The sequence below is a fragment of the Stegostoma tigrinum genome, chromosome 12 (assembly GCF_030684315.1).
Source record: "Stegostoma tigrinum isolate sSteTig4 chromosome 12, sSteTig4.hap1, whole genome shotgun sequence".
Lineage (NCBI taxonomy): Eukaryota > Metazoa > Chordata > Chondrichthyes > Orectolobiformes > Stegostomatidae > Stegostoma > Stegostoma tigrinum.
In genome coordinates this window covers 65264187-65291367 of record NC_081365.1, presented here as the reverse complement: position 1 = coordinate 65291367, position 27181 = coordinate 65264187, and the positions used below count along the sequence as shown (strand labels likewise).

Sequence of the window (27181 nt, the reverse complement as noted above, 5' to 3'; positions counted from 1 at the left end):
CTTCTCCATGTAATAACTGGAATTTACATCTACATAGCATCTTTAATGTAGCAAAACATTCAAAATACTTCATGGGGTCTAATTAAACAAAATTTGTCATCAAGCCAAATCAGGAGATTATGAAATATGTGAGAGAGAGAAACAGAAAGATTTTGAAAGGGATTTTCAGAGCTTGAGGCCAAAATACCTGAAGGAAAGGTCATCAATGGGGGAGTGATCAAAATCAGGAGTGTAAAAGAAGTCGGAAACGGAAAAGTGCAGTGATATTGAAGGGCTGTAGTAGGTTACTAAGATAAGGAGCAGTGAGAGCATAGAATGATTTGAAAACAAAGATGAAACTTTTAAAATCAAGGAAGGAACTAATATAGATGAATAAACACAGGTGTAATGAGTAAACCAGTCTTGGTTTGAGTTAGAATCTGGACAGCAGAATTTTAGATGAGTTAAATTTGCAGACTTTGCAATGTGGACTACTAGACAGGAGAACATTGGAATAGTTGAGTCAAGAAGATGAAAGATATAGATGAAGATTCTGGCACTGGATGCATTCAGCAGAAGTGGAGAACAGATGATATTGTAGAACTGGAAATGAGCAATTTTAGTAAGGAGTGGATATGGAATTCAAAACTCAGCTTAGGTTCAAGTATGATATGAGGGACACAAATTCGCAAAGATTTTGCGAAGACCAAAGGCAATGCTCTTGACTTCAAAATACTTGAGGAAATTTTTGCTCATCCAATACTGAATGGCAAATAACAGTTTCACAAGACAGAGACAGTGGTGGGATCAATAGAGGTGGTGAAAATTTACATCTAGGTGTTGTCAGCATACATTTGGAAACTGACATTGTGATTTGGGATAATGCAGCAAGGAACATTATGCAGATGAGAAATAGGAAGAAGATTATCCACATAATATCCAGGAGCAGAAAGTTAAGCCATTAGAGTCTAAAACTGGATTGTTACAAATGGAGCCAACCTAGCTGAACAGCTGGAGAGATGCCTTAGAGAAAGATAATGTAGATATCTGTGCCAAAGGTTATCAACAGGTTTAAGAGGGAAAATTTACCATAGGATTTAATTTCTGACTTTGATTACAACAATTTGCTACAGTGGAGAAATGGAAATCTAATTAGAGGACTTAATATGTGGAGTTCAATACAAGGGCAGCTCAGATTTAAATGACAACAATATGTTCACGGTTTTGAAGAAGTCTTGGAACTTTGAATATATCATTCAGTAGAAAGAATTATGAAGGCAAAAATCATAGAATCATCTGAGAAACAACTGGAGAGTACAATGGGAGGAATGCTGAGATCTCACCAGATAAGTAAGATGGGCTAAATGGTGTTCCTCACTTCAAATGGTCTCATAAATTTTGAAAAAAAAGAGGTAATTTGTATTATTATCAGCTTCTTTAATGATTTGTTCATAGTAACAAATGGAAGCTAAGCTATTTTCATTTTTTCAATGACTCCTGCTTTTTCCTCTTTAAAAACTGTAACAGTTTTTGTTTCCTTTATTGTTTTCCATTGGATATTAATGTATTAACAATCATCAGTAGAAAACATTTCTTCTAACTCTTCAAATTCTTAATGGCAATCTTAAATGCATTTCTTGCAGTTACCAATTTACCAACAAGTAGATACTTTTCATCAGTATCTGCATAACCTAAAAGAATTACAATTTTGATATATCATTGTATATCTTAACCTCCTCTGTACTGAGTCTAAATGGGCCATTTTAATCCATTCGCTGTTATCCAGGGGTTGGCTAGTTGGACAATTAAACTTGATCATTATACTTACCAACATCTCACATTATCCCAAAGGTCCTGGTTTCAGCCTTTGAGGTCCATCATTAAATTGTACCAAACTCTAATTACATGTCTCATGCCCACTTTATGGTCTGTTCTTTCAGTGTCACTTGGTCAAAGTTCTGGAAATCCCTCACTAACCTACCTACACTAAATGGACTGCAGTGTTTCAACAAGGCAGCACATCACCAGCTTCACAAAGGCACCTGAAAATAATAATGCCCATGATTGTATGAGCAAGTATGAGCTAGACTTCAAATGAAAGATCAGTTATGAACATTTCACTCCTAAAGGTTTTTACATGCAAATCATTGTGTCATCTTCTGCTCCTTTTACAAATTTACTTTTAGAGAACATTTATTTTGTTTTTATCGCTAACTGCATTGTCTGGTATTTCTCTCCATTTGATTTAATCATCCACTTCGTTTATCTACTAACATATAGTTCTGATGTTGCTTTCAACTCTTTTCATTGTAACCATATTCCTTATTTTTGTATTGTCTTCAAATACTGAAATTGACGCAGTACTCATGAACTCAAGTCTAAATAAGAGCAAAAAGATCCCTGGATGACTCTTATACTTCTCCAGTCTGAAATATGCCTGTAATTATTCTCCATTTCCTATCTTTAGACAACTTCCATTCCATATTCACTACAAAAATGTTAATCCAATCATTTTTATCATGAAGTTTCTTTGTGGTACCCCCCCCTTATAAAGGACTTTTGAAAATCCAGAAATGCCGCACTTTCTTGGTCAATAACTACTGTTGCATCTTCAAAATGCTCTGCGGAATTTGTCAGATGCAGTTTACATAGAATTGCATTGCATGCCCATCACAAAAACAGGCCATTCAACTAGTCCACACTAGAGTTTATGCTCTTTCTAGAGAAGTGCAACTGTGCATGGTATACTTGCTGGCTTGTTATAGTCATGCGACCCCTACCTCTGCTGTAACTTGTATTAATTTCAATTTGTGGTAGTTATTAAATAATCACTTGAAATATCATGTAAGAGGTATGAAGCTGAGATTACATCAATTTGTAGAGCAGTAAGGTTGCCAGCTACTGTAATTGAAAAAAGCCATAGTTTGTAACTTTGAAACGCTGTGTAAGTTTGAATGTCTGTGAATTTTCAGTTCTTTGCTGCCGTAGAGATGTAGGGTGGTGCGAGGAATAACTGAAATATCTTTCACCCTCAACAGCAGAACAATGAAACAGCTATGGAATTAACCAAAAATACTGAACTGGCACAAGTTGCTACCCTTCTTTCAGTGCTGGGGAAAGTGAGTTACAAGTTATATTGTAGTCTAGATCTCACTGTGAAACAGAGGACACATACAGGAGAAATGTTGAAGGCTGTACATGATGCTGAGAGGCATTCCAGTCCAAGCAAGAACAGAATATTGCAGAAAAAAGAAATAAAAATTTGCAGAAATTCCTGAAGAAAGATTAAAGCCAAAACGTAATTATTGCAGCAGACATTACGTCCAGCATGGGGGAAAGTGTTGCTCTAACTGCAAGAAGGTGAGTAAATTTGGATGCAAGTGTTTAACTTAACAAAAGCAAAACAATACTGGACTGATGTCAGATGATTTTTCTGATGAATCACTCTACAACACGCAATAAATTAGCACCACTTAGTTGAAAAATAGTTTATGACGGTTAGAATGAAGACGGCAGAAGTGGCGTATCAGGTGAGCAACACATGCCAGATGGACACTTATGTATTGTGCAATATCATGGGCTCTGAAGACCTGTGCAAAGTGGCAAGCTTGGTACCAAGAATGAAGCCCACAGATGTAAATTTAAGCTAACATGATGGAACAAAACTCATTCCAAGAGGATAGATTAAGTTGGAAGCAGAAAGCAAAGGGAAGAATGAAGATCTGAGCTTCCAGATGGCAGACATTAAGCAAAATCCACTCATGTTAGCTAAAGCAAGTTTAAAGCATGGACTGGTAACTCTATATGTCCCAGATAGAATGGGAGATTTTTACAGGTTATTAATTCATTGGCTGCCAAACAGATCCTAGAAGATTATAAAAATGCTGTTACAGGTCTTGAACATCTTCTGAATGAATACCATTTCAAACTCAGATCAAAGAGTGAGACCAACTCAGTATCTGCTAGGAACAGCTACAGCTGCTCTCCAGTGCAATATTAAAGAATAGAAAGAAACACCAAGGTGTCCTATTGAACCTGAGGTCTTAATAAAATGGCATGAGGAAGGCCAAAGAATTCATCTCTGAGGAGCAGGCAGATGATACTAAAGTAAATAATGGCAAACTGTCATTCAACAAAAAATATTAGAAGAAAAGACATGATAAGAAACAGTTCTAGAAGCAAAAGATGCAATTGAAGATGCCTGAGCTCAAATACATCAGTCATCTGTGAATTCTGCCTGGGTCCTGACAAGGTGAGGGGTACAGCAGAGGTGCAGTGACCACAGATATGAAAACAGTGCATTGATATGTTGGTTTTGTGAGCTATCTTGCAAAGTTCCTGCCAAATTTGTTATCACGGTGTGACTGTCGACATAAACCTTTTGATAAGGATATGCAATGGTATTGGGGCATGGAACAAGAAACAGCTCTTAATTGAATAAAACAAAGTGCAAAACAACAGCTTGACATGCTCCAGAAGTCATCAACCCAGCAGAGACATTGAATCTGAAAGACAAGCATCTTGCTCTGATTAAGCGCTCACCACAGGAATGATACTCACCAGGGAAGGAACATCACTTCAGGATTGAGCATTTATCAGAAAAACTTGCAGAAACAACTTGCACATATGTCATTAAAAGAACTGAGTGCTTTAGAGATAATGGCTGAAGTGCAAAAAGTCATGAATATTGAACAGACTGAAATTATTAGTTTTGTTTAGTTTTCTTTGATGGTGTATATTGGGTAATGTAATACTATAAATAGTTCCTGCAATTTCTTTTGTTCTTTTTTATGAAAAAGTACGATGTTTGGAGAAATTTGTAGCACTTAAAGGACGAGTTGGTTCACCATAACCATGTAGCCTCTACCTCCGCTAATATTTGCTTTTATTTTGGTTCTATAGCTGCCGTTAAATGTATTACTTGAGACATGTTCCACATGACTATTATTTCCCATACCTTCACATAAATCCAATCAGAATAACAAACTATTCTTTCTTCCATCATTGAATTTTTCCACGCTCCCATATATTACTTTCCAAACCAATTTTTGCTGCATTTAATTTATTCCTGTTTTTTAAGAGGGTTTTTTTTTTCAAACTGTATTTTGGATTATCAAAGTTTTATTCCAATGTCCACTCTTCATACATGGAACAATATCTTTATCCATTATTTATCCGGGCTGTTTCCATCCTTCATTCATTGAAATTTACTTTCTGATAATCAGATGCCTCACCAGTCATTCCCATATTGTTAACATACCTGTTGATCAAACTTTATTTCTTAAAATTAGGTGCAGAATTGCCTTCTTCCTTTTTGGGCTAAAAACATACTGATCAAGAAAGCAATCCTCAGAAAAATAAAAATCTTTCTCCTTCTTTGGCACTGGCATCATTTTAACTTTTTTTATATTTGGAAAATTCATCTCATCACTTAATATCTTCTTGGTTTGTATCTTGACCTAGTTACAGTGGATGGTTAGAGTGAGGGAGACTTCACTTCAGTGCAACAGATGCCAAGTGAGTATATCTTGGAATTTGGTTCTGAGTAGGAATTCAGTACACAGGGGTAAAGAGTGCTTTAAGTAAAGTTTACTACAAGAAATAAACTGTGTTAAGTGGAGACTTTGGTGAAGGGCAGGAATGAAGTGCTTTTATCTTCTGTTCTATTCCTTTCAACATGCATCGTTTGGTTTCCAATTTTGTGCAGCAGAAATAGCCGGTAAATCTGTAACTGATATTATCAGAAACTGTAAGTTTTTAAGTTTTGCAATAAGCATAGAAGTAGCTAATGCATGTAAAAATGGTACAGCAATTATCATGGGGGATTTTAATCTAAATATCGATTGGTCAAACCAGGTCGGTCATGGCAGTCTTGAGGAAGGGTTCATAGAATGCATCCGCGATAATTTCCTTGAAAAATATTAATGGAACCTACAAGGGAGCAAGTTATCCTAGAACTAGTCCTGTGTAATGAGACAGGAATAATTAATGATCTCACAGTTAGAGATCCTCTCAGAAGGAGCGATCACAGTATGGGTGAATTTAGAATACAGGTGGAGCGTGAGCACTTTAAACCCAGTACCTCTGTCCTGTGCTTAAACAATGGACTCTATGAAGGAATGAGGGAGGAGTTAGCTGAGGTAGAATGGGAGCAAAATCTTTATAGTGGGTCAGTTGAGGAACAGTGGAGGACTTTCAAAATGATTTTTCACAGTGCTCAGCAGAAATATATTCCAGTGATAAGGAAGAACTGTACAAAAAGAGAGAGCCAGCCATGGATGCCGAAGGAAATAAAGGAAAGTATCAGGTTGAAAAAAAAACACAAACAAAAAAGGTAAGAGTATTGGGAAACTAATAGACTGGGAAATCTTTAAAGGCCAACAGAAAGCCACAAAAAAAGTCATAAAGAAAAGTTAGCTAGATTATGAGAGTAAACTAGTTCAGAATATAATAACAGGCAGCAAAAATTTCTATAAATATGTAAATTGTAAAAGAATGGTGAAAGTAAGCATTGGTCCTTTCAAGGATGAGAAGGCCAGTTTAATAACTGGGAATGAGGAAATAGCTGTGACATTAAACAATTATATTGTGTAGGTCTTCACAGTGGAAGACACAAATAACATGCCGAAAACTAATGGCAAGAAGGTTATAGCAGGTGAGGACCTAGAAACTATCTTTATTACTAAGGAGGCAGTGCTGAGCAAGCTAATGGGGCTAAAGGTAAACAAGTCTGCTGGCCCTAATGAAATGTATATAGGGTGCTAAAAGATGTGATGGGGAAATAGCAAATGCACTGGTAATTATTTACAAAAATTCACTGGACTCTGGGAGTGGTTCCCGCAGATTAGAAATCAGCCACTGTGATGCCACTGTTTAAAAAAGGAAGTAGACAAAAAGCGGGTAACTATAGGCCAGTTAGCTTAACTTCGGTAGTGGGGAAAATGTTTGAATCTATCAGTAAGGAAGAAAATAGCAAGACATCTGGATATAAATTGTCCCATTGGGAGCACCCAGCATGGGTTCATGAAGGGTAGGTCATGTTTAACTAATTAGGTGGAATTCTTTGAGGATATTAATTGCATGGTGGATAATGGGGTATCTGTGGATGTAGTGCATCTGGATTTCCAGAAGGCATTTGACAAGGTGTCACACCAAAGGCTGCTACATAAGATGAAGTTGCCCAGTATTACAGGTATTATATTGGCATGGATAGAGGATCAGTTGACCAGCAGAAAACAAAGAATAAGCATAAATGGGTGTTTCTCTGGTTGGTGGTCAGTTGCTAGTGGTGTGCCTCAGGGATCAGTGTTGGGACCGCAGTTGTTTACAATTTACATAGATGATTTGGAGTTGGGGACTAAGTGTGGTGTGTCAAAATTTGCAGATGACTCTAAGATGAGTGGTAGAGCAAAGTGTGCAGAAGATACTGAAAGTCTGCGGAGGGGTATAGATAGTCTAAGTGAGTGGGCAAAGGTCTGGCAGATGGAGTACAATGTTGATAAGTGCGAGGTCATCCATTTTGGTAGGAATAACAGGAAAATGGACTATGTTTTAAATGGTAAAAAATTGCAGCACGCTACAGAGGGATTTAGGTGTCCTTGTGCCTGAGTCGCTAAAAGTAGAATTGCAAATGCAGTAGGTAATTAGAAAAGCAAATGGATTTTTGTCTGCCATTGCTCGAGGAGTTTAAAAACAGGGAGGCTATGCTGCAGACATATAGGGTCCTGGTGAGGCCACACCTGGAGTACTGTGTGCAGTTTTGGTCTGCTTACTTGAGAAGAGATATACTAGCACTGGAGGGGGTGCAGAGGAGATTCACTCGGTTGATTTTCCAGAGCTGAGAGGGTTGGATTATGAGGAGAGACTGAGTAAGCTGGGATTATACTCATTGGAATTCAGAAGAATGAGGGGAGATCTTGTAGAAACATATAAGATTATGAAGGGAATAGATGAGGTGGCAGGGAGGTTGTTTCCGCTAGCAGGGGGAACTAGGACTAGGGGGCATCGCCTCAAAATAAAGGGAAGTAGATGTAGGACTGAGGTCAGGAGGAACTTCTTCACCCAAAGGGTTGTGAATCTGTGGAATTCCCTACCCAGTGAAGCGGTTAAAGCTACCTCGCTGAATGTTTTTAAGGCAAGGCTAGATACATTTTGAAGAGCAAAGGAATTAAGGGTTATGGTGAGTGGGTGGGTTAAGTGGAGCTGAGTCTCAAAAAGATCAGACATGATCTTATTAAATGGCGGGGCAGGTTTGAGGGGCCAGATGGCCTCCTCCTGCTCCTAGTTCTTATTAGTATTATGAGCATTGTATTGATTTATCAGAATTATAAAGATTACTAGTGGTGCCAAAAGTTTTGGGAGGTGCAGGCTGTAATACTCATTACAAATTAGCAATTATTAGTGAACGCGCATTAGAGATGGTCAGACAAGTGAAGTGCTGTGATTGCACAATGTGGAAGCTTCTGAATGTCAGTGTGATTCACAGCAAACACACCCACAGTAAGTGTTTGCTGCTGTAGGCATTTCAGCTCAGAGTCATTAAGCTACAGGACAAGTTGTAGATCAGGGAGAGTAAACATTATGTGGACATTTACTTCCAGGAAGTAGTCGCACCTCTTAGAACAGGGCCTTCTGATTTGGACAGTGAGCAAGCAAGCATGATCGCAACTGAGGCAATTGTGGATACCCAGAGGCTGGGACCCTCAACCTTTGTGTTTGTCCAGCAGGGTTGAGCTTTATTGGATGATGGTGAGGGCTGTATAGTTACATGGAGCTGACAGGCTGTGGCACTGTTGTACAGGAAGCCATTCATGAAAGAGGAATCATTGACTACACAATACAGAAGAGGACTTTTGCCCCATCGAGCATTTCTGCCAAACATACGCTACTACCTACACTAGCCCCACGTTCCCGCACTAGACCATTGCCTTGAATGTCAAACTAGACGCTTTAAGTGAGCATCCCTGTACTTTTTAAGGGTTGTGAGGTTTCCTACCTCAACTACCCTCTGAAGAAGTGCATTCCAGACTTTCACTACCCTTTGGGTGAAAAGATTTTTCCTGAACTTCTAAACCTCCTGCCTTTTACTTTAAAATTATGTCTCTTTATTATTGACCCTTTGTGTAAGGGGAACAGTTGCTTTTTATTTACCCCACTCATTCCCCTCAACACTCAAATTTATCTGCTCTAAAGTAAACAACCCAACCTTATCCAACTTCCCTCCATAGCTAAACTAGTCCATCCCAGGCAACATCCAGGTGAATGCTCTCTGCACCCCCTCCAGTGTAATCATATCCTTCCAAGACTGTGGTGACCAGAACTTTACATAGAACTCCAGCTGTGGTCTAACCTAAGTCCTGTACAGCTCCAATATAACCTCCCTGCTCTTATAATCTATGCCATGGCTGATAAAGCCAAGTATCCCACGTACCTGCTTAACTACCCAGTTAACATGTTCTGCCACCTTTGGGGATCTGTGGACAAGCACCCTAAAACCACTCTGTTCTCTGAGCTTTCTAGTGCCTGGTCATTCATTGAGTACTCCCTTTTCTTGTTTCTTCTTCCAAAGTGCATCACCCCACATTTATCAGGGTTAAATCCCATCTGCAACTGATCTGCCTATCTGACCAAGCGGAGGTAGAGGAAGTGTATCGGTAGTACGGAACAGTACAGTGAGGGGGATTGACTCTGTTCTCTGCGGCAAACCGTGTTAGCTGCCAGGATTCAGGATATATGCTTTGGGAAAAGTGGGAAAGAGACATGCAGTGATTGTGGTCCATGTTGGTACCAATAACATTATTAGAACTGGCTGAGGGTTTATGAGAAGTTAAATGATAAACTAAAAGGCAGAGCCTCAAAGGTCATGATCTCTGGGTTACTATCAGAGTCACATGCAGATTGGCATTGGATGAATAAGATTAAAGAAGTGAATAAATGGTTGAAAGGCTTTTGATAAGGTCCCACATAAGAGATTGGCATGAAAAATTAGAGGGGACATAATTGAAGAACAACCTCACACATTTAAGACAGAGATAAGGAGGGTTTTTTTTCTCATATGTCATTGTGAATCTGTAGAGTTCTTTATCACCGGGGGTTATTGTGGCTGAATCATTAAGTATATTCAAGGCTGAGAGAGATAGATAGATAGATAGATAGATAGATAGATAGATAGATAGATTTTTAATCAATAAAGGAATCAAGCATTGTAGGGAAACTCCGGAATGTGAATTTGAATGTTGTCAGATAAGCTGTGAAATAGTGGAGCTGCTTCAGTGGGCTAAAAAGCCAATTTCTACTCCTATGCCTTATGGTCTTGTTGGAGGTAATGTACTGACATGATGGAGAACTCATTGGAAGACAGCAAAAAAAAAGTGTAGGAATAAACAGGTCTTTTTTCTGCATCGCAAGCAGTGGCTTATGGGATACGGCAGGGATCAGTGCTTGGACCCAAGCTGTTGGTGATATATATTGATGATTTGGATGAGGAGAATAAATGTAATATCTCTAAATTTGCAGATTACACAAAGCTGAGTGGGAAGATATTCAGTGAGGAGGATGCAGAGATGCTTCAGTGTGATTTGGACAAATTGAGTGTGTGGGCAAATTCAAAAGGCAGGCGAAGTATAATATGGATAACTGTGAGATTATCCACTTTGGCCGCAGAAACAAGAAGGTAGATTATTATCTGAATGGCAAAAGATTGGGAAACAGAAAAGGTGCAATGAGACCTGGTTGTCTTTAGACACTCGTCACTGGAAGTAAGTATACCGTGCACAGGTGGTGAAGAGGGCAATTGGTATGTTGGTCTTCACAGTGACAGGATTTGAGTACAGGAGCAGGGATGTCTTGCTGCAATTGGACAGGTCCTTTGTGAGATTACACCTGGTCTCCCAATCTGAGGAAGGGTGTTTTGGCTCTGGAGAGAGTGCATTGAAAGGTTTACTAGGCTAATGCCTGGGCTGACAGAACTGATGTATGAAGGAAGATTGGATCAGGTAGTGGATCTTCTTGCCAAATATAATGTTGTAACAGGACGAGGCATGGTAAATGCAGGAAGGATGTTCCTGATGACCAAGGAGTCCAGAACCAGACGTCACTGTTTAAGAGTATGGGATGGGCTAGTTCAGAATGAGATAAGAGGAAATTTCTTTACCTCCCACCCTGAGAGTCATGAGCTGTTGACTTCTCTGCCGCAGAAAGCAGTTGAAGACAAATCATTGAATGTTTTGAAGAAGAAATTACAAATATACCTTAGAGCAAATGGAGTAAAAGGGCATTGGGAGAAGACGGGAATAGGATACTGAGTTGGGCGATCAGCCATCATCATATTGAATAGTGGAGCAAATTTGAAGGGCAAATGTTCTACTCCTGGCCTTATTTTCTATGTTTCTATGTGAAAGAGTTCCAGTTTGTAGGGCACCTCAACCAATACTGGAGAAGATGAGTGCTATCGACACCTGAACCACACTGGGACTAGTGCTCTTTGGAACATATAACTCAGGAGATAGAGAGCTCCTTAACTTCAACAAGAGGTATGATGAATCAAGCTTTGGTAAATATAACAAATCTTGACAAAATCAAGGCAGGAAAACAAAATACATAATAAAAAATATAGGTTGGAGAGTAGCAAGATTAGCGAGTTTTGAGAAGATTTGTAGCTCAGGTTGAGGTTCTGGATGTGAGTTTGCTCGCTGAGCTGGAAGGTTCGTTTTCAGACGTTTCATCACCATTCTAGGTAACATCATCAGTGAGCCTCCGACGAAGCGCTGGTGTTATGTCCCGCTTTCTATTTATCTGGTTAGTAGCAAGATTTTTCTCTCTTTTCCTTCCCAAGAAGCCAATGCTTCAAAGATAATATTAAACATCAAAACTAAAGGCTCTGTATCTGAATGCACAAGCATTCATACCAAAGCAAATGCATTAGTTGTGCACACTGAACTGAATTCATATCAGTCGATACTGATACAGAGAAGTAGCTTCAGGATGACAGGATTGGGTTCTGAGTATTGAGGTATATGAAAAATTCAAGAAGATTAGAAAACCAGGCAGAAATGGAGGAGTGGAACTCAAATTCAAAAATATTGTTGATGCAACAGTTAGAGATTACTTTAGTTCAGGAAATCAAGATGTAGAAACAGTTTGAGTGGAAATGGTGAATGGGGAAATAAGTCACTAGTCATAGTAATCTACACCCCCATATAATAAATATAATATGTAGGATGAGCTGTAAAAGATGAAATATTGGGAACTTCTGACAAAAGGATGACAATGATCAAGGATTACTTTAAATCTACTTGTAAAAAGATCAATCTGCTTTAAATTTCATTTACCATTTCTCCATCCATTCTACCAACTTACGTCCTTTTTCAATTCTAACACAACCCTCTTCACAGCAAACAAGAATTTCAAGATTTGAGCCATTCACAAATTTCAAAATTTATGCTGTACGAACCAAAGTCTAAGTTATTAAGAAAAATCAAAAAGGGCTGGATCTGAACAGCAATCCCTGGGGAATCCCCGCTATAAATATGCTTGAAAAAGACATGTCTACCACTATTCAGTTTCATCAGCCACTCAGCCAATTTTGTATTGGTATTACTGCTGTTCCTTTTATTGAATGGATACAATTTTGCTTCTGGTCTATTGAAGATCATTTCATCTCATTTGGAATTTCATATTCTGACAATTTCTTCTTTAAGATTTTTGGTCCCAACATAACATTACTTATCCAGTAACAATGCTGGAATTAAGGGTCATAAAACTGTGATACAAATCATTTCAAATTTAGAAATACGTGAAAAGTAATTGCAAAACAATCACAGAAAATGTCAGGAACTATTTCCAAAAGAATAAGTCGAAAGATCTTCCCCTTTAAAACACAAGAATAGATGGGAAGGTACCTCTTATGATGGTGACACAAAGGGTTGCAGTGGGATATGCACAGGTTAAGCAAATGAACAAAAGCTTGACAGATGGAATATAATGTGTGAAAATGTGAGATAGTACTCTTTGGACAGATAAACAGTGGAGGTCAATATTATTTAAATGGAGAAATACTGCCGAAAACTGTGGAAAAGAGTATTTGGGAGGGCTCGTTTGTGAATCATAAAAAGCTACCGTGCAATTTCACTGGATAATAAGGAAAGCAAATTGAAGGTTGTTCTTTATTTCAAAGGAAATGGAATATAAACATTGTGAACTTTTGCTAAAACGGTACAAAGCACTAGCCAGGCCACAGAGCAGAAACACTGTGAACAGTTTTGGGCTCCTTTTCTAAGGAAGTATGTACAGACATTGGAGGCAGTCCAAAGAAGGTTCGCTAGGCTGATACTGGGAATGAACAACTGTTTTATGAGGTTGAATAGATTGGGACTATACTTATTGGAATTTATAAAAGGAAGAGGTAATCATATTGAAACACATAAGTTTCTTAGGGAACTTGAAGCATGGATGTGGAAAGTGATGAGTGGCTAGTGCTTTGTACCGTTTTAACAAAACTTCACAATGCCAAGGACTAGACGGCATAATCTCAGAATGACACAGATGAGGAATAATTTCTTCTCTCAGAGGGTAGTGAGGGCTAAAAAGGCTGTTTCATTTAGTATAGTCAACAATAAGATAGATGGAATGTTAATCAGCAAGGGAATCAAGGCTTATGGGGAAAATACAGGAAGGTGGAATTGATGATCATCAGATCAGATATGATCCATTGAGTGGCAGGGCAGACTCGATGGGCTGAATGGCCTAGTTCTGTTCATATATCTTATGGTCTAAAGTAAATCACAGTATATGGACTCTATTTGCTTTTGTTGAAAAACCACTGTATTCTGCTTCTAAAGCAGATTGTTTCACTTTTGTCTTTTTGATAGAAGGTTTAAAATGAAGAAATGAAATTCTGCATACCTGCAACTGTTCTTGCTAGCTGATTTTCTTTGCTATGTGTGGGAAACATCCTACCTTTGAAACTTGCCGTCTATTTAATCTGAATGCAAAATAATTTAAAAGTTTATTTACATGTTTGATGAGTTGTCATTCGGACATTGCACAGATGAAGGTACTTTGGCAAGAACACAAATCATTTGACAAGTGAAGAAAATTTCATACTTAAGAGATGTCAGCTTTATGGTTGTCAGTTATTTTCAGCAGTTTGTAGATTTATTATCTGTCTGAATGTCAATTGTGTTGGCACGATCATGCCATCATACTAAATTCAAATCAGAGCTTCAATACTGAAAGTAGCAAGTTTTCTAACAGATCTTAAAATAATAAAAGTACAAAATAATAGCATTCAGTAAAGATTTTAAAACAATTGGAAAACATCGTAGCATAATTACAATTAAATTATCTTTTTCAACAAACTAACAAAATATGGCTGTGTAATAATTTGGAACTATTTGGGTCTACTGTTAATATTCTATTAAAGTTACACATTGACACTTGTAATGACTTACCAGCATGCCTATTTAAAACTGTAATGGTTTATTTTGAATTCTATTAGCTATCTAGAATTATTATATATCAAAACCTCAAATATATTAAGTGCTGATGTAATCATGGGGTGTTTAATCAATGTTCTTCAACATCTAATAAAATCATAAAAATGTGTTTAATTTGCATTGGTCAGGAGTTTTTTTTTCATGTTTTTGGTATTCTGTATCTGCAGCAATGATTAATAAAATTATTTACAATGTTTAGAAACCAGAAACACCTGTATTTTCTAAATTATAAGTTATAGAATACATTTCTACAAATGGCAATGGAATAAGTTGACCTCATCATATGTTGAATAGTTCTAAATCCTCATCACATTGTAATTATTAGAGGATATTCATGACCAAGTGGAACCTCTCCTCAGGCAGAATTTTTCATTCCAGTCATAAATTCCAAAAGTACTCAAACTTCCAATTTCTCCCTTTCTTACATCAATGAATAATGAATTTACATGATTTTAAGTGCAGCCTATTTTTGTATACTTACAGAGATATACCTTTAACTTGGCTAACTGCATAGAAATAATTATTGAAGAAGATTATGGGCATCTATTTAATAGTGGAAATTAACATGAAAATAAAACAATTTGAAAATGTCTCTAAGTTTAAATCAAGGCTTTTTCCCCCACCCAGTATCTACACTGTGCCTTTTACGAAGTGGGTGACCTCATTCTACAGATAGGAATAGTATTGCTTTCCTTGAAGATACTGGGGATACAATATAACAATTAACCAAACCACAGAACTCAAAACATAAATCAGGAATGTAATATTATCACATAGCATATCTTGATAGACAGAATGCAGTGAAATAAAAGATTATTAATGTTCTTTGAATATTAACCTAGAGCATAAACTAATATACATACGTGATCATAAATGCACACTCCAGCACAACTAGAGATTATAGCTACCTTTCAGCTTCTTCCTTCATTGAAAGTGCCATAATTCATTATAGTCTTTATTAAGATGTTATTCTGTGATCTCCAGCCCTACTCTTCTGTAAGAAAACACTGAAAACTGATGCCACGCGTCCCATTTCTGTTTTACTTTGACATATACCCCATCCCACCCACGGTGAGGCATCATTTCATCTGTCGTGGCCCATCCCTTCTTCCACCACAACCATTACTGATTTCGGAGAATGAACAATGTCAGGTTATTACAAGATATGTGCAAATGTACCTGACATACTCAAAAATCACATCTGCGCAAACGATAGTGTAAAACAGCTCCTCTCCTAAAGATCTATGAAAAGCTTCATCCCGAAAATGGTAAATAGCGTGGCTTCTGTGTTTGGTTTCCTATTGTTGGCACGTATGTAATGGGGAGGACTAAAGGAGAATACAATGTTTAAGATCGCTTTTACACCAACGTCATTATTGAATTCTCTGGATCCAAATTTAATTACCTTAATGTCTTCCCAGAGGTAATAAACTCTTTGGCTATCAGTAGTGTGACCAGATATCGATTCATGGGTTAACACGACACTCTGATAGGACAGACTGAAGGAACAGACTTGCAGTACTCATTGAGCACTGTTGACGGTGTATTAGTATTCCAGAGCACATCAATGTTCATCAGGTGGAACACTAACGGGAAGCGTTCACGTGTACATCATACTACCCGCATTATAAACGAATCGCCTGCAAATCACAATTCACCTCGCAAAATGCCGCTTTTCATCCAAACGTATTTAATATTTGCTTTCAGTCCTGGGAACAAAAGAATACGGGGACTGGAAATAAATTTACTTTCGGTTTACTCTGGATTATATAACTCGGAATAAAAATATCAACTTGCGTTATGAACGGAAAACTGCTGTCAATACTGTCAAATAGACCTCAAAACGGCAATATTTCTGCGGTAAATTGCACACGAATGTCACATGATTTCGCTTCAATGCCCCCGACTCAGGGTACTCTATTGATGGCAACATCCAGCAAACGGAAATTGCATTCAGATACTTGATAATCGGGCACTGCCCTCTATTCTACTTTACACATCCTGCAGCCTCTGTGCACATGCCATTGAAGTTGCCCACTTCAAGAGAAGTTTGGTTTTGACAAAGTCTGTCAGGCAATACTAATTCATTCACACAATTCCTCGCTAGACGGAAAATGCACCTGAGTTCCCAGAACCGATCTACATAGAGAAATGTTCTGACTCCTAATCTTGCTGTATTGATATTGGATTTATCACTCATTTTTACCTTTAAAATTTGGCCTGATTCTGGCATCGTATCCTGATGTCTTTCCCATCAATTTGTCCAGAAAATCTGAGGGGGACATGGCCTGCGAGGCCGGCTTGGTTGAAGACCTAGAGTCATGCTCCTTGGAGTGTGCTAACCTGAAGAAAATACAACCCAGCGTTAGGAAGATCTGCGCTGACAATTGACTTCAAGTGCAAAGACATACCGCTGGATTGTACAGGAAAGACTAGGGAGTCAGATTGGATGGAAATATTGTAGGTTCTCTCAAAATTTAGATTTGGATGAATGTATCCTTAAAAAGTGCCGCTAATCGGAGACCATTCTGGGTCTCTTTGTAACTATACACTTCTTTTATGCAATCACCATACTTTACAAAATGCTTTAAGGGAATAATATATATCAAAAAATTGCAATCTAAACACGTTTCATTTCGGTGAAAGTCATGTTCTTAAAGCTCTTAGATGCAACAGGAATGCGTTAAAAAGTAGTCCATTGACAGAGCACGACCATCAAACCGCCCATACCTGCCCAAAATACGTAAATAAAAACTTAAGACGAGCACACTTGATTCATTGTTAAGAAATGTGCTAGATTCGTTGGCGTCCGTAATTTAGAGGTATTGTATCCTCTTAACAGGTTAAGCCAATCTCACACATTAAAAACCAAGAAAATAAAAGCAGTTTCAAGGTTGCGTTGCCAATAATTTACTGTCATCTGAAAGCACCAAGGCTTCACACAGCTTCATATGAGACAGAATTTCAACAACTTCCGCCACCATCACAATAAAACTCCGTGGGTTGGCGATTGAAAATAAAAAAATAGTTTTTACCCTGCGCTTACAGAAAGGGCAGCAAATTTTCTGGGCGCGGGGGTGGAAGAGAGCTTTACGTTGGAGTGCCCTCACGTTAAAGGCATCGACTACCAGTGCGTTCGCAATAACAGGCTTCGATCCGTCACAACAACCTCTCCCATAGGCTTGGGGCTTGCTCCGCCACTACAATGCAAGCTCAGAAGACCAAGATACATTGGAAGTGAAACGTGCTGAGCAATTCTCCCATTGTTCCAGCCGTCGACCTGCTTACGCTAATAGCCTGCATAAAAGAATAGCAAAGACAACCCGGGTGCACTGTTTCCCCCACACATACTCCCCCCCCCACACACACAAATATCAAGGCATACCTGAAGTTGCTGGTTTCTAAGATGCAAGCGACCAACGTTGTCAGGATTTTCACAAGTGGTCGATTCATTCCGTCAAACTCCTCTGTCCCTGTCAGTCTGGGATCGCGGGCAATGTTCGAGAAATAAAGTACCTCCGCACCCCCACACCCCCTCCTCCTCCTCTTCCAAAACAAAAAGATAAAGAATCGGTTAACCGTGTCGGAAACTCAGATCCAATTGGCGGAAAGTACGACTGGGTTGATGCAGGCGGAGAGAGAACAATGCAGGACATCAGTCCACAGTATCATTGTCTAAGAGGAAGACTTGGAAAGGGAGCTGCTGCTGCCGCGAGGAGTCAAGAGCGTCAGAATGGCATCTTTTCCCAAAGCACCTCTGGAAGCACGACGTCAGGGAACGGGAGGACTCAAACTTCATGGTACGGTGGACGGGCGGGCGCCGGCTTTCGTGCCGGAGAGCAGCCACATCGGCCTGGATGCTGGAGAGGGCGAGGGATAAGGGGTGGGGACGCTGGCTTCAGCGGCCAATGCAGAAAGAAGAGAGCTCACACCGCCGGCACATTTCAGCACTTGGACAGCTCCCCGGGCTTCCCAACTCCAACACTACGCATGCTCCACAAGCCCCCTTGCTGGGACGTGACCGGGCTGCAACAGCAGCCGGCTTTTTTTATATAAAAGGATTAGGATGGAGAAGTTAACGGCACGTGCAGTTCCATCTACGTTTAGTATTTGCAAATGATATAAACCTCACTTTTTCCACCCTTCCCCCCCCCCCCCCGAAGTAGGGAGCAGCGTTTCCAACACATTGTAAATGACGGATCTTATTTCGGATCAGGACAGACCTGCTGCCAACCACAAAGCATCAGAGCCATTCCTTGAAATCAGCGGCTGTTCTTTTCCCTCCCTCTCGCCCGCTCATCCAAAAAGTTGCTCTCTCACGATTCCTGCACTCTTTGACCAGAACGATGTGTTGCTGTTTGTCCAGCTCCGCTAGGATCCAAGCGGCCGACTTGGGATCAGGACTGTTTCAGGATCGGCAGCCTTTGTGTTGGCTTGAGGTGCTCATTGCATATTTACACAAAAGTCGAACAGTTTGTCTCACGATCTTCAAAATAAAATTGCAGCTACTCGGGGTCGTCTTGAATTAAACAAAGACATTACTGGCATCGTTCTATTTGCCTGTTGATGTTTAATTAATCAGGCACTGGGATGTCCCAGGGCACTTTCACTGCCCAGTATCTGATTAATCCAATTGCCTCTGTCTGGTAGGTTTCTTGTGTTTGTCTCACTTTCTGATTTGCAGCCTCAATTAGATATATATTTCCAGCAGCGGCAGAATTAATAGCTTTTCTTATCTGTTATTTTTCTTCCTATCCCTGATAAAGTAAAATATCTCGGTACTTTTTAGAATGTACATATGACTATACTGTAGAAAGGCCAGAATGGGGAATAGCACTCACTTGAGCAGTCTCGCGTACTTGCTGAGGGTTGTGTGTAAGGATCGTCCAGGCAAGAGTGCAACAGGTTCAGAGGAAAGCGTAACGGATTTAAAGCAAATTGCAAGTAACGTGAATTGTTGAAATAAATCAGAAATTGTTGGAAAAGCTCAGCAGGTCTGGCAGCATCTATGGTGAGAAATCAGTGTTAACTTTCTGAGGAAGGGTAACCGGACCCGAAGCGTTAACACTGATTTCTCTCCACAGATGCCGCCAGACCCGCTAAGCTTTTCCAACAATTTCTGTTTTTGTTTCTGATTTACAGCACTCGCGTTTCTTTCGGTTTTTAATGCAATAGATCGACTTAATTAGAGATTTACATAAACTAACAGATTCTACAAAAATTGCCTCAGCGTGTCGTCATATTCCGGCGATTGTAAGACAACGATCGCAAAGTAGAGCTGATAAATGGATTAAGACAATTGCATTTTACCCAATGGTATTCCTGATTCTCACGGAGCAGTTTATACAAGCAGTTGTTTTGCATGGCATCTGTCTTTTCAAATGTATGCATGTAATAGCTATTTCTTTAATTTTTCTCCCTGTCTTCCCTAAACTACACTTGAAGATTGCTTCTCTGACAATAGATGAAAATTATAGCTTGCAGCTGTATGTTATCAAAACGAAAAAAAACAATCCTGTCTGGATCCCAGTGTGCCTCCAAATTCCCTGTAAACTCAAAATTCTTCCACAGTTGCAATGCTTTGGTGAATATCACAGGCCTTTTGCTCAACTTCCTCACTCCCATCTTTCTGAAATATCACGCGCATTATCTCTTTTCGCGCCATTATGTTGCCAATATATTTTTCCATGCCATTGTGATAGAGGCTCCATTTCTCATTGATTTTATTTAACCCCTTCCACCTTTTTAATTAGCAGTTGATTCAGCATATTGCAATCTGCTGACTTGACTACACCAAATCCCTAACTTTGATCATATCTATCCATAGCAGTTATTGCAGTTGCTTTGAAACCATTCTAACCTTCAAACTCTCTATTAGCTTCAACAGTCATCAGCGGATGTCCACACACACACACTCTCTCTCTCTCACACACAAACATATCTGACTGTCTTCGTCCATCTGCTTTTTGGAACAATTTGTAAATCTTTCTGCTTTGGCACATTCCTTCCTGACATTACTAGCCTCTTTAAGAACATTCTCTTTGAGTTTTCAGCTTCCAAGCTTTTGGTATCTCTTGCTTCCCCCAATGTAGTTTTCACTTTCACTTCTACCCTAAATCCCAATGAATTATAATAACGTTCTTGAGAAGTACTGAAGAAATTTAAATTGCTGGTGAATGCAGCCAAGTTGTAAATGAGTTGATCAAACTGAATAAATGAAATCTCAACAGAGAAATCAGATTCAGGTTTGCAACGGAGATTTAAAACACTGGGAACATAACTGAATAGGGTGTGATTATTAATTGTAGCTCTTTGTATGCCTCAGAAGATCTACATTTATCTACCTGCATGGCATACACTTGTTAAAGCTGGTCTAAATTTCACCATTTTCTTCTAATGGTAAAAGCCTCCAGAAGAAGGCTTGTTGTCTGAGGAGGCATCATGTCCTCCATTCTTCCCAAGAACCTGCACAGAGATTGAAATCCCATATAGTTTGGAAAATGCATGATAGAGACTTGCAAGTGGTGGAGAAAGTACAGTTTGAGAGTTGGGAGAGCTTGGATCTCTTAATCAGAACAGATACAGAAGTCAGAACCTAATTATAACAATATTGATTGTGTTACACAAGTCATTATGCAAAGAAAATTGAGTGACTTTCAAGTGATTTTCGTACCTCAACTAAAATTAAAAAGCAGTCCACTTTCAATCTCTGTAGTGTTATTAAACAGCATCGCCACTCTGCTGTCTATATTGTAGGCTCTGGACAAATTCAAATATGTTTGAGCTGAATTATCACATCAGCAGTCAATATTACCAGCCTTTGCAATTTTGAAATTCAATTAATGACAACCAGACTCTGAAGAGGGAGAGAACTGAATGTAAAGCTTCATGGGAATGGCAGAGGTGTTGCAGGAGTGACAAGTCATTCTCGTTCATGTTATCAGCATATCTTCTCCCAAACTATCATAGTCTGCTATGATGCCAACGTACCAGATTAGACAGATTACCCAGCAACAGCTGAACTCCTGTAATTTACACAGCAGCCAGGCAATCACAGGCTTGAGTATCCAGAAGTCAGCACCCACAAACAGCACAAGGGCCCCAATGTGAGCAGCAGCTGTCCTTAAGCTTTACTGAATTTATGAGGTGACACTCAAATAATTAATAGTTTTAGAAAAATGCTCTATATTGGCGCTTGAGTGAGTAATGAATTCATAGCACTTTTTGTGTTTAATACTAATTTAGTCATCAATGAACAATTGTGTCACAATGGTTTTCAGTATCTTTTCACAGCAATTCCAGGGCCTACCATGGTCAGAATGTTATGGTTTAAACGTTTGTTCAATGGTTTCAATAGCTTTAATAATTAATTAAAGTATTGGTGATGGGGGTATAATAAGGCCTGTTAATTCATTGAAGGGGGATTAAAAATTTTCTGGAAGCTCCATTTTATGAAGCTTCTCCCTGACCTCTGCAATGCATTCTGTATGCATTTCTACTTCTCCTTAAGCTTCACCTAACACTTCGTCATCAGTCAGATGCTGAATATGGGTGGCGATCTGCTTTTTCCATTACAGCTCTCTGAAGTATATAATATTCAACGTGCAGTGGTATACAATGATGTTGCAAGTATTGAATGGTGGAATGTTATTGTGCCTTTGCTTCATTGGCTCAAAGGTGCACTCACTGATGTTATGGTAGTTCTTATGTTTGTGACTGAATCTGAGATATTCAAGCATGTTGAATAACAGGATAGTCCTTATCCTCAAGCAGGTCTTGAGACCTTCCTGGAAGTATTCATTTCCAGGGATATGAATGACTGTGTTAGGATGAAGATGTTGTGACAACTACCTACCAAATGCGCAGAGTCGTGAATGAACTTTCTGTGCAAATCTGACACCAGGAACTGTTGCATCTGTGGACCAGGCCCTCTCAAGAAATGATGGAAGAAAATAGCTTTGATTAATTCAAATGCAAATTAGATTTATTTGAGAAAATGACATTTTGATACAACAAGGATATTTTGAGACATGACCTATGGTAAATGAAAAATATTAGAATGTTGACAGGAACAGGTGAATTTGTGTCTTTGGTTTCCAAAGTGTTAGACCATTTGTTGTTTTCTTCATCTGATGTCTGGTGACTAATTTATGGAGATTAATTGATTAATTACCAATATAAGTCAACAACTCCATTATTATGGCATGAAACTACCAAAATGGTAGAAAGCAAACTAGATGAATGTTAATCTTTGGTGCACAGCTATTCCCATATTCATCCTAAATTAAGTACTAAGATTTTCTTCTGGTCAAAAGCTTATAGCTGGATTTCTGGTGCTTTAACCCTGTGTAAAATGTTGTTTACAATACCCTGGACTTAAGGGAAGAAAATCACTATTACATTTTGCATTTAAGCTGTTGGTATTCATGGCAAAATTGATACATTTGTATGTCTTGGTAAATTGGGCATTGGTGACATACTTGATGTATCCATGCATTTAATTAGTTTAAAAGATATAGATGATGCCTTTTGTGACACTTGAGGAAGAGTTAAAAAGATTAAGAGTGGTGAAACAGTGATAGCAACTGGAAAAGTATGAAAATCAGGATAAGTATCCAGCAGGCCCTGGTGAATAGATCAGCCAAAGCCTGCCAGGTGGATTGGTTCTGTATTCCTCAGGCATACTCAGAAAAGTGACCAATGAGCCATCTAGCTAAATCGGGTGTCTGCATGCAGGTGTCCTCATTTTCTATCATCCAATAGAGTCATGTGTTGCTTGAGTTAATTTTGAGGTCACTGTTTCCTCTTTCCCTTAGATTCATAGATTTATACAGTGCAAAAAATGTCCTTTGGCCCATCAAGCCTGCACTGACATAACTACCACTGAAATTGTGCTCATCCCAATTTCCTGCACTTGTCCCATATTATTGAACGTTGTGATTTTGAAGCGATCATCCAAAAAAAGTTTTAAAGAATGTAAGGTTCCAGCCTCCATTACATTCTCAGGCAGTACCTACCAGATTCCCACCAGATGCTGAGTTAATTAGTTTTCCCAAATCCCCTCTGAATCTCCTGCCCCTTACCTTAAAACTATGCCCTCTCATATTGACCCCTCAACCAATGGAAACAGCTGCTCTGTATTCACCCTGTCCACACCCCTCATAATTTTATGCACCTCAATCATGTCTCCCCTCGGAGAAGACAATCCAAGCCTTTCTAATCTCTTCTTGTAGCTCAATTTCTCTATCCAAGCAACATCCTGGTGAACCACCCCTGGACTCTCTCTAGTGCTATCACATCCTTCCTGTAGTGAGTTGACCAGAATTACACTTAGCACTGCACCTGTGGCTTGAGCAATGCTCTGTACAATTCCAACATTATCTCCTTGCTCTTATACTCTCTGACACGACCAATGAAAACAAGTGTGCCATATGCCTTCTGTTGACTTTGGGGATCTGTGAATAATTACCCAAAGTTCTCTCTGTTCCTCTAAGCTGTTCAGTGCCCTACCATTCATTAAATACTTCCTCACCTTGTCTCTTCTTCCAAGGTGCATCACTTCACACTTATCAGGGTGAAATACTGTTTGCCACTGATCTGCCTCTCTGACCAAGCTATCTGTAACGTACAACCATTTTCTTCATTATTAACCACTCTATCAATTGTCGTGTCATCTGCAAATTTGGTTAATATTCTCCAATATTTTCATCTATATCATTTATGTATACAACCAACAATAAGGATCCCATTACTGATCCTTGTGGTACACCACTGGACACTGGCCTTCAGTCACTCAAACAACCTTATACCACTGCCCTTTGTAATCTATTACTAAACCAGCTTCTGACCCATTGCACCAAGTTGCCCTCAATTCCATGTGCTTTATCCTTCTCATTCAGTCTCCCATGTGGGACCTTGTCAAAGGCTTTACTAAAATTGATATAAACTACATCAACAGAGCTTGCCTTATCCACATGCTTGATCACAGTTTCAAAAAGATTCCAACAAATTTGTGACAAAACCATGCTGACTATCCCTAATTGATCCGTGCCTTTCTAAGTCGGTATTCATTGGCTCCTTCAGAATTTTCTCCAATAGTTTCCCTACCACTAACTCACTGGTCTGTAATTTCCTGGTTAATCTCTACAACACTTTTTAAAAAGTGGAACCACATTTGCCATCCTCCAGTCCTCTGGCACTTCCCCTGTGGCCAGAGAGGAATTAAAAGTTTGTGTCAAAGCTCCCACATTTACCAGCCTTGCCTCCCACAGCAGCCTGGGATGCAATTCATCCAGGTGAGGGGTTTTGTCTGCCTTTAAGCTTGATGAAGCCTCCAATGCCTTCCCATTTCATATGTCAAACAGTGCAGGATATTCACGGTCTGTTTTTCTGAATTCTGTACCTAGGTTCTCTTTTTCTAGAGTGAAGACTAAAGAGAATTATTCATTTAACGCCCTTCCAATATCCTGCAGCTTGACACACAGATTGCCCCCTTGGTCCATAATGAGCTCTACTCTTTCCCTGGTTAACCTTTTCCCTTTAATGTATTTACAAAATTTTTTAGGATTTCCCCTAACCCTTGCAAGTCCTTTTTCATACTCCTTTTTACTCTTCTAATTGCTTTCTAAAGCTCCCTCTTGCACTTTCTGTATTCCTCTATGGCCACAGCTAAATTTAGACTTTCTAAATGCCCTACTCTTCTTCTTTATCCAGCCCTGAATTTTCCTAGACATCCAGGGTTCTCTCAACGTATTGCTCCTAAAGTTCCCTCTAAAGGGTACATGTTGGGCCTTTACTCTCCCTGGCTTCTTTTAGAATGCAAAGTCCACCCCACCCCAGGGTACTACTGTAGACTTAATTGCAAGGAGCTGCTCCCAGTTTACTGTTTCCAGATCTAGCTTTATTTTTAATAAAATCTGCCATCCCCCAATCAAAAGTCATTTTTTGCAGGCTATCTTTTTTCTTGTCGAGAACAAACTTGAACCATACCAACGCAATGGAGCAAATATAGCACCCAAGATGCAGAACATAATTGGAATGAGTAATTACAAAAACAAAACACAAAGAAGCTTAAATAATCATTGGAAACAGATTGGATACTGGCACACAATTCCGAAACTAAATGTCTGTAGTTAACTTTCCTTTCAAATGGTATTTTATTGTACCCCAGTCAATGCCTGAAGTCAACCTCTCAAGGTTTTACACAGCAGTTGGTTACTCAGTGGGATTTCTGACTCATCCTGGTTGGGTTTTGGGTTTCTAAGTGTATCAATCACATTGTTGGAACCTCTTATAAAAATGTTAGTAAAATGTCCTGATTATCCGCAAAGGGGCATATGGATAATTGTGTTTAACTTTTTAATCTTGATCCTCATGTAATTTATTAATATTGGTGCTATTGACATATGTATGTGGTTCAGAACAGTAATTTCACTATCCATTCAAAATATACTTTTCTCTTATGCCTTATATTGAGGCTTGCCTTAAATTAGTCTCCATATCAACTTTGTTCTGTATTAACCAAAAAGATAAATTTAAGTCATGGTTCCAACTTACATGCCCCTTTTAAGAAAGGTTTTCAGTTCTCTCTTGGATAAGGGCACTTCAAGGTGTAGTACAAAGCCATAAAGACCAGAATATTACACACTCAATTCCTTTACTGTGCTAAGTGGGCTGATCTCAGCATAGCTGCAATTAGGACAGCTGAACAAGGAAAGGAAAAATCAGTAACAGCACCTGCTTTGTTGAATATGCAGGATTTGCACGTTGATGAAAATGGGCTTGAGTATGTAGCAATAGTGTTTCAATCAAATAGCTTTTGACACTTAACATGGAATCTTGAAATGTTCCCAGGAACAGGAAGCAAAGCATGCAGAAGAATGTAAAAGCAGGAGATGATAAACTCCAACCTGGTTGGGGGAGGGGCGGTGGTGGGTGTGATGAAATGACAATACGAAGTATCAGAAATTTAAAGGTGGCACGAACCTGCTATCAAGAAGCCCTTTTGTATGGATTCACATCTCATGCACGCTCATGGAAAATAAATCTCACCAGACTAAAGTGCACTTTCCCAGTTAAATTATCCCAGAACCCAATGCATGTGCCTTTAAATTAAGGACTGCATTTAAATGGAATATTGCAGGTAAAATAGTCTTCTTGGTGGCTTTGGAGTGAAAAGGAGATACTTTTTTCTCTTTGGAGAGCATTCATCAATGACTGTAAGTAATTTTTATAGATAACAAGCAATCTGGGTATAAAACAATTGAAGTCTAGTACTTATCACCTGTAAACAAAGGGAGCTTTGGGCGAATACCATCTATATCCCAAAACAATGATGAAGACATACGGTCATGAATACCCATTGGATTAGGGCAAATGATTAGATTCCATATTGTTCACTACCAAAGATTTCCTTAATGAATCAACTGAGTTCAGTTTATTTGAATTGATCTATGATCATGAGATATGAGATCCATTAAAGTTGATTAAGGAGAATTTTTCACAGCAGAAAGATGAATGCTCATTGTTGGGTTATGCATTTACATTTCAAGTAAGACTTACAGGAGCATATAAAGTAGATCACAAGAATTTGAAGTTTTCATGGGCAAAGATGAAAGAAGTGGCAGACAAATTTGTTGCAAATAGGACATCTCCTGTCTAAGACAATGTGCTAGCTACCTTTATAGGTTGAAAATGTGATTTAATGT

At 39.0% G+C, this 27181-nt stretch overlaps 1 protein-coding gene and 1 long non-coding RNA gene across 10 annotated transcripts in view; one reads left to right on the top strand and one right to left on the bottom strand.

The window, feature by feature from the left end:
- Positions 1-18593, bottom strand: part of glra2 (glycine receptor, alpha 2) — a 187613-nt gene extending 169020 nt beyond the window's left edge. For 2 of the 9 annotated variants that reach the window (XR_007248595.2, XM_048541369.2), the window contains exons 1-2: positions 17860-18593; positions 16681-16817 (exon numbers count right to left, since the gene is read on the bottom strand). Coding sequence is in view for 6 of the 9 variants with exons in the window: in XM_048541369.2 (XP_048397326.2) it covers positions 16681-16817; positions 17860-17927 (205 nt within the window). In the remaining 3 variants the exon portion in view is untranslated. Of the gene's footprint in view, positions 1-13881; positions 13961-16680; positions 16818-17509; positions 17759-17859 lie in introns of those variants that run through there. The other 7 variants (XM_048541368.2, XM_048541372.2, XM_048541371.2 and 4 more) reach the window with 7 other exon arrangements.
- A 55-nt stretch (positions 18594-18648) lies between these two features.
- The window catches only part of LOC125457275 (uncharacterized), a 120908-nt gene continuing 112375 nt past the window's right edge, over positions 18649-27181 (top strand). The window contains exon 1 of the long non-coding RNA XR_007248590.2: positions 18649-19120. This is a non-coding gene — a long non-coding RNA (uncharacterized LOC125457275). The remainder of the gene's footprint in view (positions 19121-27181) is intronic.